This window comes from Mytilus trossulus, unplaced genomic scaffold, assembly GCF_036588685.1.
Source record: "Mytilus trossulus isolate FHL-02 unplaced genomic scaffold, PNRI_Mtr1.1.1.hap1 h1tg000085l___fragment_1__unscaffolded, whole genome shotgun sequence".
NCBI classification, from domain to species: Eukaryota; Metazoa; Mollusca; class Bivalvia; order Mytilida; family Mytilidae; genus Mytilus; species Mytilus trossulus.
This window is the reverse complement of record NW_026963295.1, coordinates 3,070,957-3,083,567: the sequence shown is the minus strand read 5'-3', so window position 1 is coordinate 3,083,567 and position 12,611 is coordinate 3,070,957. Positions and strand designations below refer to the sequence as shown.

General features: G+C 33.3%; 1 protein-coding gene across 1 annotated transcript; it reads right to left on the bottom strand.

Annotated features, from left to right (window-relative positions):
- Positions 1–362: 362 nt before the first annotated feature.
- LOC134699852 (chitin synthase chs-2-like) lies at positions 363–11,543 on the bottom strand. Its single transcript, XM_063561259.1, has 8 exons — positions 11,339–11,543; positions 5,796–5,996; positions 4,654–5,051; positions 4,070–4,234; positions 3,192–3,403; positions 2,119–2,303; positions 1,395–1,438; positions 363–1,040 (listed from the first exon to the last, which is right to left on the bottom strand). Exons 1-8 carry the CDS (start codon positions 11,541–11,543, stop codon positions 363–365), a joined length of 2,088 nt encoding a protein of 695 aa, XP_063417329.1.
- Positions 11,544–12,611: the final 1,068 nt, after the last annotated feature.

Here is a 12,611-nt window from a genome sequence, read left to right as displayed (position 1 = left end):
AAATGCAATGAAAAGACAAGAGCAATCGTCCTTCACAACTCGGTTAAGATGGAGAGCGGAGGAGTCACAAGAAGTTAACAAATAGAAGGCATCTTTTAAAATTTATATACACGATAACAGAACAAACCATTCTAAGGGAAATAACTTAAATTGCAAATCTTTAACAGCAGACTTACACAATTGGTATCACATCAAAAGGTCTTTTTTATAATAAAGATAATAATCATGATAGATATTAAACACATATTGATTGCAAAAACACTTCAACATTCTATACGTTATACTGATAGAGGCGTCAAGTTACCATAGAGTTATACATGTACTATTATAGTGCATGTGCTAAAGCATGTTTAAAACGATTTTCAAACTGTGTCATCAGTTCCTTTCGGAATTTTTACTTTGCGGTGATTTCTCTTAGAAGGTAGGTCTACATTATCTTCATCACTACTAGATACCGAAACAACATGTAGACTCTTTTCTCTTACACCAGCCGTAACTTTGTTTCCATGTCTCTTTCTCTTTTCAAACATTTTGTCATTGGATATTTGTTGTTGTTTTTCAAGGTCAATTTGTTCAGTGCTTTCTTCATTTATGATACTAGCTTCGGTCTCGTTCCTAGATTTGGGTTTAGATTTTGAAAAAGTTGCCCATCTGTTAAGAACTTTCTGTGAAACCTCCTTATTTTTTATATAATAATCTCCAAACTTTTGTTTATCGACTTCAAGGCTTAACTTCTGGTTTTCCGTGACTACTTGGCGTAACATTTTCTGATTTTCTTCGACTACGTCACTCAAATGTGCAAACTTTGTTTTGTTTCGTTCGGTTATACTCATCATCATTGACCTATTTTTATCCAATAGAGTTCTATCTTTGTCTGACGTCATCGCTTGTTGTGGTTGTGGATCGATCACAGATTTCGTCATCAAATCGGCCATTTGATTATGAATGTTTGTGTTTTTAGTTTTTTGGTTGTCTTTGATATTCGTACTAGCAGCTATGTGCACTAGTGTTGAAAATCTATGGTACAGCATGCATAGAAACTGAAGTAATAATAGCAGTCCAAATACTACAGCGAATAACACAGCAATCGGAACGACCGTGGCGCTTTTGCCATCGCAGGGGAAGTAAATCGTGAGGGAATTCTTGAACGTGTTGACTTGTGTCAAGCCAAACATTACAGTGACAAGTATGGCATTCAATAAAAATACGAAAAGGCAAACTTTGTTCCGTAACTCAATTAAATCTTGCTCAATTGCTTTTTCCTTCTGAGGATTTTTTTCTAGAGGTTTTAAATATTGTTTGATAGTCTTTTTCCAAAATTTTCTTTCTTTCTTTTCAATTTCTGGATATTTTTCATCGAGGCAATATTCATCATTGTTATTGGTTTGATTTACATCTGTTGGCCCTATTTTTACTCCAGCACCCTTATTTTCTGTCTCTGTATGAAAAATAAAAAACAAAAAAATGTGTAATTTAGTCATTCATCTAATAAAGCCTCTTATTGGTCAAAAAGTAGTATTTGGGGCATGTGTTCTTGGAATGTTCGCCACTGGCATTAAAAACCCGAACTGCAATTAAATCAATATAAAAAATTAATGTAAAATATGAAGAGAAAAAAGACAAGACGGTATATGTGTGTAACTTTTTAAATGAGTACAGTTTTGATGAGAAAATTGTCTGCGGATTTTCGTCTGGAAGAATCGAGTTTTAGACTACATGACACATATTTTAGAAAATATTGAGTTGTATATTATAAACCATTAATATAATCACCAAAATTTGAAATCTAACATAACTGACTGAGGGCATTATGTGGTATTTGCTTTGCTCATTATTGAAGGCCGTACGCATTGGTGGATCCACGATGGGGAGGTTCCGGGGGTTGGAGCACCCTTTTTTGGCTGATCACTGCATTTGAATGGGGACATAAAATAGTTGAAACATCCCCCTCCCCTTTTTGTTCAACGTTGGGACCCTCCTTGTTACAATACCTGGATCCGCTCTTGCTACGGTGACCTATATAGATGTTAATTTCTGTCTTTTTCATTTGATCTCTTGTGGAGAGTTGTCTCATTATCAATCATACCACATCTTCTTCTATATATAGCAGAGTTATACCTGCATTCTCTTCATTCTGAATTTCATCAGTTTCTCTTTGTGTTTGATTCAGCAAAGTTTGACCTTGGCTAACCCCTGACACACTTTCATGATTCTCCATGTTTATCATTTTTTTCATCTTGTTCAACATGTTGTTATACAGAAAATCTTGTTGTGTATAATTATTGGTAGGACAGACAATACAGCTACAACGAAAACATTGAATTGTCTGTATTTTGGTATATACAAAATGTATATATACACTAGTATTAAATTTAATCTTTTTGTCAGCATAGCAGTTTGAATAAAAAGATGCACAAAGATAACATAAATTGGTAAGTTAGAGTATGTACATGCGAAAGGACGTGGTTCAAAATATTCATCAGGGCGCATAACGATTATTTTGTGTTGGTTATCGTCTGTGAGCTATCTTATATCGAGAACAAATATGGAATATATCTTAGAATGCATGCACGTAAGATGTGCAGTTATAATTCAATTTTGTATTCAGGGATGACACCTCTAAGAGAACGATTTGAACCGTTTCCGTAATGTAAAATTTATCTGGGGTCAATGGGATCAGTTTTATAGAACATTAGTTACAATCACAAAAAGTGTAACCACTCTCCTACCCCTCCTCCATAATACTCCACCCGTACATAAATCACAATTGTCGAGCAGTTTTGTTATTGAATTTGATATTTCCTTAAATTCCCCACCCCCATGCACCACAATAAGTTTTTTAAGTTGCAAGTTAAGTTTACCTTGATAATTGCAGAAGCAGCTATTGTGTGCACTGTAATTGTTATCATATAAAATCAACAACACTATTACAGCATTTTATTTATTACTCCTGATGTTGGACCGAATATTCCAGATAATTCCACTGAACTATCTTACATGGATACTTTGCTGATAATTGGAATTCATGATAACCACACAAATGGAAGCTATTATGAATATTCACTTGACGTACTTTATTATTTTAGAAATATAATGTGAGGCCCACCCAAATTAATGATCACTAAGCGCCTTGCAAAGGTACGGTGCACAATTCAATGAGACAGTCCTTATACTACTGTTAGCAAACTCACCTACAAAAACTACCTAACGAACAGAAGTAACCCTTCTCATCATTTTCTTGAGTTTGTTTTGCCTTCTGGGTTTTGATATTAGGTTCCTGCTTAGTTTCTCTGGTACCCCATGATACCACATGTAGGTTTCCAATGGAATACAGAAACATTAACATACACATTGACGGGATAGCGAGAAAATAGAGAAGTCCTGGTATTAAACAAAGAAATTCCTGCAATAAGTGGAATAGAAATTAGAACATGAAAGACAACCTATTTAATAATATTAATTTGGTATTTGTAATTTGATCCGTCTTTTTGAAAAGGTTTCGTATGAAGAGAACACTTCTTTCATTGCTGTAGTTCCTATTAAACCATGCTATGCCTACATGTAAATATAATTGTTTTTCGACTGCTTCCATGTTTCTTTCCTCACGGACTTCAAAAAGCTTTTGGAAGAACCGACAATAATGTCGTGGGCTGTGTCTAGAAATAAGGACACGCCTGTAAGCTAACTATAACAGTGTGAATATTAAAATCTGGTAAAAAATTTACCCGTCCATTACATTGTAGGGTATTTATTCATATCGTATTATGTAGTCGTCATGTAAGAATGAGATATTCGCCACTGGACGAAAACAATTCATTAATCATTTACTAACAGGCAATCTCCACAGGCGGAAAATATAATATATACCCTAAAACTTAATAATGTTTGTTATTTGTTGATACGTTTTTGTATGAAGACAGCACTAGTGTTTTGCCTTGACAAAATAACGATATAATGATTCGGGTGCGAATCTAGGCCTTGTCGTTTTGCATGTATCGTTTTTATGTCAGGTCAATGCCTATATAAAATATAGCAACACAGACAAGTACTATAGACAGTAAATAAATACCTGTGGATGCAGAATAGCAGAAACAACAAAAACGCCTGCGACAAACATTATGAATATGGTAGTCACTGAGCACAAACCGTCGTTTACAGCGTCTCTGATTACACCAATCAAAACAATCGCCATGACGATGGAATATATGCAGGATAGAATTGCAGCAAATTGAAGCTGTAAAACGATACGCCATATTTAAAATATTGCACAATATTTTCATTGCTTTTACTAGAGTTTACAGATGTTTACAAATGTGAAAGACGTATACTACTTTATTATAAAATTTAATTCAACATTATTTTTTTAGTACTTTATACATGAAACATAGAATTATTGTAAATTATCTATAAAGTGAAAGTCTATTCATACATGCATCAACGTCAAATAGCAGATTTTTAGGAGCTCCTTTTCTGCACGAATAGTTTTAAGATGACATGCATGCCAGTATAGTCAAATATACAGAAAATCGAGACTCAATTTACAATATTAAATATCAATAAATAGTAAATGCAAACTGTACTATTTCCGATTTAATTGTATTTTTTACTTATTAAGTTTATTATGTAGTTATTGCAAAACCTATATGCACAAACCTGTCTCTGAGTCGAAGCATACAGACACATCAGTAGAAAAACTCCAACTGGTACCAGGTTCAGAATCAGTGACAACCATGGAGGGATAGCCTCAAATCCAACAATTATAGCGCCTAGTATAAGCATGAATATTGTTCCCGGAGTTAACAGCGTGGATACAAAGAGGAAAACATGGTACGCTATATACAGGAAAGATATATTTTCATTTTTCTTCGTAACATTTTTCCAGTCGACGATCAGATCTAAGATATTTGCCATGGTTGAAGGTGACCAACGTCGACGTTGATTGTAAAACTCATAGAAACTTTCTGGTGCAAATGTATAAGCGTCCGATTCTGCGCAGTATTCAACTCTCCAACCCTCTTTCAACAAAAGCGTGCAAAGCCATCTATCCTCACCTACATGCAATAGAAACAGTAAAGTGAAATCAATTTTCTGTTTGAAATTTGAATATATTTCAATTATCTGTTTTTAGATGTATGAGTTCAAAGACGGAACCTATGTGATAAGTGCGTTTTAAAATCTTAGTGATATTTCTTAAAAAGACGTTGGCGGTGTTAGATAGCGTGTAGATACTTTTGATTGTAATCGAGGATAACGTAGGCTTATGGTGCTTTCCGATTTGATTTGATTTTATTTCTAGTATACACTTTGTGTGTACACACTATGTTTTAACCGTTGCAAGTACTACGTATATCAACGCTGTAAAACATTTTTAGAACTGGTGTTGACCGCATCTCTGTTTTATGAACAGAATGAATTCACCCGTCCAACATGAAGCTTGACATATTGACTGTAATGACGCATGTCTACGGATGAAAACTGTACATGTACGTTTCCCTTTATGTGTTTTTTTTTTGTTGTTGTTGTTGCTGACTTCTAGTCTCATTGACCTACAATATACATCAAGCCGACAAGAATGCTTGAAATCTAGTCAATTAGTCGAACATTCAAGAGGTTGCCATGCACTTTTTGGGCTTTTAGGTTGTGGGGTCGAAGTTGAAATCCAGATGCGTCTTCAAGATAATGATGTTTTTAATTATTGCTGTCTCATTAATGTTATTTTACATACATTTCATGCATATTTATCACATGGAGCCTGCCTTACATTGACATAAGACCGTCTACCCAAATACATGTACCTTGATCATACTGCACAACATGTTGAGCTTCTGTTGGTACTTTTGTGTATGTCTCCAATACATCTGCATGCAAAATAGCTGATCCACGAAAAAGACTGAAACACCCAGGGCTACACAATACACAGCCAATCACGTGTTCTGTTGCTTTCTGTAACCAATGACTAATTGCATATTCAAACTTTTGATACCATACCATTGGTCCTGATACAAAAAATCGAATTAACCATTAACCTTGTATAGCATCATCCGATTGCGGATTCGTTGTATTCTATTCCATATTACAAATACATAATGGAGCAATGTTTGGATGTAAATAAACCTTTTTAGATATTTTACAAAACGTGCAATGTTTGGTAAAATTGTAAAATTATTCTTCAATCCTATATATAAATCATAATGATATACATGTTAGTTCCTAGATTGTCATTGCGTTTTTATATTTCGATAAAGAGGTCTATACAATGTAGTTCTTCTTTCATAAAGAATACCGACGTATATAAATTATTTGATTGTTAGTTCAGTATTGCTACATCTACTATTTTGCTGTAATAACAGTGCGTTATGTGTTTTGTGTTCTGATGTTCGCTGTTCATTTTTTTGGCCGTGATGTACTTATAGTATTGTAATATGCCAGCTATGCTGGCACTTATGGTAGAAGCATCGTTTTGGGACAAAGAACGATAACTCTTGCTAGACGACCCATCTGAAAAGTTTCGTCACTCTCGTTAAATCTCGTACGATTAATTTTTTTTTAATGGCTGCCAAAATTCTCGTTCAATCGTGATCTTGTAAAAACAGGCAGAACGGAACAAATTCGATGTTAAATACGATGTGAATTTTTATTTGTTTGATAAAACAAGAATTCAGAAATTTTGGTGACTTGTGTAGCTAATTTAAATTTTATTGTACCACGGAAATTACCGAAGTTAGGACAACAACATCTGACGCCATGTTTCGTCTGCTTCAACATTCCATTATCAGTGAGTTCAAAACAAATTACCTAAATAATTACAGGTACTTCATTTAAAAGTCACAAAATCAAAGTTAACGATAACATATTTAGCGTAAAAGTTCCGTCAAGCCATAGGAACACTGAAAAAACCTTTGCAGGCAATACATTTCGATTTTTTTTAAATGGCCATGCGGCATGCGGGGTTACTCCGGTGCACTGGTTGACCATGACTACTTATGTTCATCTGCCGCATTATTCCCCACACCAAGGAACACTGAATGTGGTTATTCAACATCATGTATAGTCAATGACGAATCCAGCATTTCTAATAAGGAGGGCCAGCTGACAATTTTTTCCTACTGCCCTACCTTTCTGGGTCTTATGGTAGCCCACAGACTAATTCAAAACTTAACCCTCTTGCTGCCGACCATTTTTCAAGGTTGCATTTCATATGCCGGAAAATACGACAGCTCAACGTCTGTGACGAAACATGCCAAACAACGACGTCATTCGATATATGACGTCACAACATAATGACCGTTACATTTGGGATCCATTGGACAAAAACATAACACTGTTTTATCTTCGATATTTTTATTGAAAGAGATACAGCATTGATGAGAAGCTTGCATAAATTTAACCATGGACATATGTGTCCCTCTGGCAGCAAGAGGGTTAATTAACAAAAGTTTAAAGCATAAAAAAATATTCAAATAATTCACAATTTTTTAATTCTGTACTTCCTTTGGCAAACAATCAACAAATCTTTTCATTGATTATGTTACACCTTATACATGTTATACAGTCCCAGGAAATGGAAACTGTTTTATTTTATTCTCTCTAAGTTCAACTTCAATCATAAAAGGAGACTTGAGTCTGAATAGTACATTTAGAACTGACTACTTCATATATATTGTATGTTCCCATATTGTCCAAAATTGGATTTTATGGGAAGATGGAGTTATTATTGTAATACCATGATTTTGATAGGTATATAGGGCATGCTTCTTGGAAGTGTGTGGGCTACATCCTAATTCAAGCTGCAGCAGTCACCCGCATATTGAATGCATCAGTTTAAAACTGTCAGATCAAAACATTTTCACTGTAACAACAATGAACAAGCACTATATCACTATCAGGTTCACATTTCAACCTATTACACAATTATGGTTATACCAAAATTATACTCAGTAACCAAATTGCACCTTTTCAGCCAAAATACTGCAAAAATCTTACTTTCACCATGTGAAGTTATCTTATCATCTTTTTTAAATGAGCAAATTAAATTTGTTTCCAGGATCATTTTCTTCAAAAAAATATATTAAAGCTTGGAATAATGTCAAATTGTTCAAAATATTTGAAGAAATAAATCAAATTCTCTGTTTATATCCCAGTTTAAAGGATTTGAAATTAACCATACATGCAATGATGTATGGAATTTGGGTACTGACCTGTGTTGCTGACTATGCGGTATGGGCTTTGCTCATTGTTGAAGGCCGTACAGTGACCTATAATTGTTAATGTTTGTGTCATTTTGGTCTTTTGTGGATAGTTGTCTCATTGGCAATTATACCATTTCTTCTTTTTTGTATCATTACAGTATCATGGATTGTTTGGATTTAATTTAAAACCCATTTTTCAATGACTCTACATGGACTCAAAATTATATTGGTGTAACTATATTGCAAACCAGGATAGTCTACAAAATAAGTACAGAATAAACTTTTGCCTGGTTGAATAAAAAAAATTGGTAAAAAAATTACAATTTAGGTGCAATTTGGGTTTTCTCATGTTAGCAACTTTACAACAGAATTACAAATTTATTTTCATGACCAAAATCAAAACAAAAAGTCCAAACCTAAAGGCAATAAAATGCTTCACCACGCACAGCTTGATACGACCAAAGATGTATATTTAGCATATACATGTATAAAAAAAAACAATTTTTTTATGTCAATTGAAATGAAACATATTTTAATTTTGGATCCTTTAAACTTCAATATGGACTAATTTGAAAACAGGTATTGAGGCGAATCCACTTATTTCTATTCATCAGAAGTCTCTAACTTACTACATATATCCTTAATTTCATATTGAAAGTCAGTCCTACAACAATATTGAAAATGTGTACATTTAATTTTTTTTCTAGAATCTCTCATGTGGAAGCAGTACCTTTTTGGTCACTATTTATGTGTTGCGTCTAAATAAGAATTGTAACACTTTATAGTGACTGAACAGGTTAAACAAATACTTCTCAAGAAACCGAAAAAGAAGACAACTTGAAACAGCACCAGCCATGCCAGTATTCATGTATGTATGAATAAAAACTCAGATCAGAATAGCCTGGACAATATGTAAGTTCTATGTCCTTGTGAATATATTGTGAGAAAAGTTATCAATAATTCTGCAGATAATGCAATTTTATTAAGTGTTTTGTACATTTTCTGTTTAAATTTTCACACAATCAGTGAAACATTATAACATGCTGAACTAAATTTTTATAACTGAAAGTTTCAAACAATGACAAGTGTTTTATTTACGAAATAACTCATGTGTTTCTGTGCGAAAAAAAATCATGTCCAATTTTTGGAATTTTGCAGCCCATTTGCGCATGTCAATAGTGAATATATACTTACCAAATATATTTTCTTTATCCTGATACTCACATCCACATTATCAAGTACATTTCATAGGAAAAATACACAAATTACAAATAAAATATTTAAAACACCCCATTTCAAGTGCATCTCCTGCCAAATCAGTATTTGTTGCATCTATATATACTAGATGAGTACATGCATGTATAATCAATGTACATAAGGTAATTTTTTGAAGAAAGAACAAAAATTTTGAAAAAAACCCACCCCAAATAATGTTGTACCATAACACCAAAATCAATTCTAATCATCCTTTTGTGTATTGAACCTCCTAGTAAAATTTCATAGAGATCAATTCACTTATACATGTACTCAAGTTATTGTCTGGAAACCAAATGTGTCTTCTTGAAAACAACTTTGACATGATTAAGCATTTATTTCACTCGAAAGCAAATTTTTGACATGCTTGTATTTCCCTTTTCCATTTTATTTTGCTGTCATATAAAAACTTGAAAAGTAAGCTACATCATGTACATGTAACAAAAACAAATATATGCAAGAAATGACATAAAACCGACTCTGAATTAGTACATGAAATTGAAGTAGAACTCACAAACGGAAGATGATCAGAAATACAAATGTTTTTTTATTCAAGTCAGATTTTTTTTACCGAAGCCCTTCAGTGCTATCAATTAAAATTATTTAGTCAAAATTTAACACTAGTATTAGGTTTATCATAACAAATGGGCAAATACAGCCTTATTATCATATACTTAGACTAAATAATATATGATTTTTACTGTATGATAATATCATTAAATCAACGTAAATTCCATATTTTTCGAATTGGTGCTTAGCGGGCTGATATGAAAAGTTTATCACATGCTTCGAGTGTTATCACATGCCTTTCCGTAACGTTATCGCATGGCATTCCGGTGATGCTCGGCAAATTCCGGAAAATATACCTCAATGCTACATTTTCACTAAAAAACTTACAAAGTAGTGTACAATCTTAATTTTATTAACGAAACAATTATTTGGATACTGGAAAGTATATTTTGTAAAATAATGAAAAAAAAAAAAAAAAAAATCAAATTATTAAATAAATGCGTTTCTTTAAAGTTTCAAACATAATTTAGAAAGTTACGATAAAAAGTTCAATTTTTCAAACAGTGTTCATTATGTATATTTTTGAATAATTTCTTTTGTCGTTTCGTCCATATTAAAATGTTTTTTTTTTCTGTTGAGGCATCTGATAGAAAGATTTCATATCGAATGTACTAAATTTGGAGTCCGACGTCCGTGAACTTTTCACTCTTTGAACTTCTATTTGGGAACCACGTAAAATGATCAACATATGAATCTGTGATTTTTCTCCATTGTTGAAGCATATGATAAAAAGATCATAACATGTCATTTTTCATATCGCATGTATTATCAACCCTCGGTCAATATCAGCCCTCGAGCCATGCGGCTCTTGGGCTGATATTGAACCTAGGGCTGATAATACATGCGATATGAAAAATGCCATGTAATAATCTGATATTATCACCTAAAAAACTACTGTGTACAGACTGACATGTGCGGTTTGGGAAGTTTTTATGTTTTTACATTTAAAAAAGTTAAATTTATTTTGCATATCTGAAAATCAAAATTATTTTTGGTGAAGATCTGGTTCAAAATATTTTGTTTGTCCTATGCTTGAACAGTTTTTTTATTCATCAATTTGAGAATCAGAATATTTTTGCAGGAAAAATACCATAACCCTTCATGGCTTTTCAAGTTCAATGTTCGTTCCCTAAACATGATCCATCTGAACTTATAATTTTATTTTAGATATAAACAATACGTTAATGAAGCCTAGGACATTCGTTCTAAACATGCATGAAATGTTTGCCACTGGACGTTAAACAACCAACAAATATATAGGACATTGTCTTAGTATAAAGCTGGCATTTAAGGTAGCGCCTTCCTCATATTATATATACTAGTACCTGTTCCTATTGGATGAATTCTTCCGCATGCAGCTCCTACAATCTTTGATTTATTCATCCGCCTCATCAGGCTAAGCACAGCTTCCGGTTCAAAGTCAACGTCGCCATCCAGTGCCAAGATGTATGTATTCTCTGCTGCTATTTGTAAGTCCTCTTTTTTGAACTCGCGCTCTAGTTTCCATTGCAGTATGTAAAACATATACATGACCTACGGGAAATTCAATAAGAAATTAATTGTGATGTTACTGTACATGTTTTGTAATGTGTTGTAAAGTTTAAATCTGTGTCATTCAAAACGATTTTTAGTTTTTTGTTTAGATTTTTGATTTAATACTGATAAAGCTTCTAAATCATTTTGAATTAAGTAATATGTATCTTCTTAATGCGTAGCTCTTAATCAATTTCTTGGGTTAGACCCTCCTTATTTGTATAATTACCCGAACGGATTAAAATATTGTAGAATTTGAAATCCGCATCTTTCGTAGGATTTCGTAAATGTTATGGTGTACTGTATTAATTGAGCTTTTCTTATTATAAGCTGCAATTACCTACATGTAGCTGAAGAACAACTAGCTATAATAAATAGAATAAAACCAGCAATATTTGGGAAATGACCGAACAAGCACTAAGGACCGATTGAACTTGCAGACATGTGTTATTATTTCCTTGTTCAAAGCAGACACCGTCTACTTCGAAATGAAGAACAGCAATAAAAGCATGTTGTTCCTTTTCTTTTGGTTTTATCACGTGCTATGTTATGTCATGAATTATACATAATAGAATTGGAATGGGGGATGTTTCAAAGAGACAACAACCCGACCAAAGAGCAGACAACAGCAGAAGGCCGCCAATGAGGTTTCAATGCATGCAGCAAAAAAATCCCCACCCGGAGGCGTTCTTCAGCTTGTCCCTCAACACAAATATGTACCGGTTCAGTGATACATATTAGTCCATATCTCTTAACTTTTCTTTTTGTCGTGAAGATAAAATAATGGCATTTCTAATCCTCTTTTTAATTAGGTAAAGTTTACGTTCATAGCATGTATCCATACCTGCCAGCCTCTTCAATGACGTTTGTAAACGTTTTCACATACTCATTAACATACGGAAATTTTTCTCCATCTTTTAGTGGTTCAAATGCATCATCAAAGAAAACTTGGGCTAAAATGAAAACACAGTTTAAATGAGGTGTAATACAATGTTCACCTATTTTCCTTATTGCTTAGAATATAGATATTCATTACATAAATCATAATTTCTCTCACAATAATGC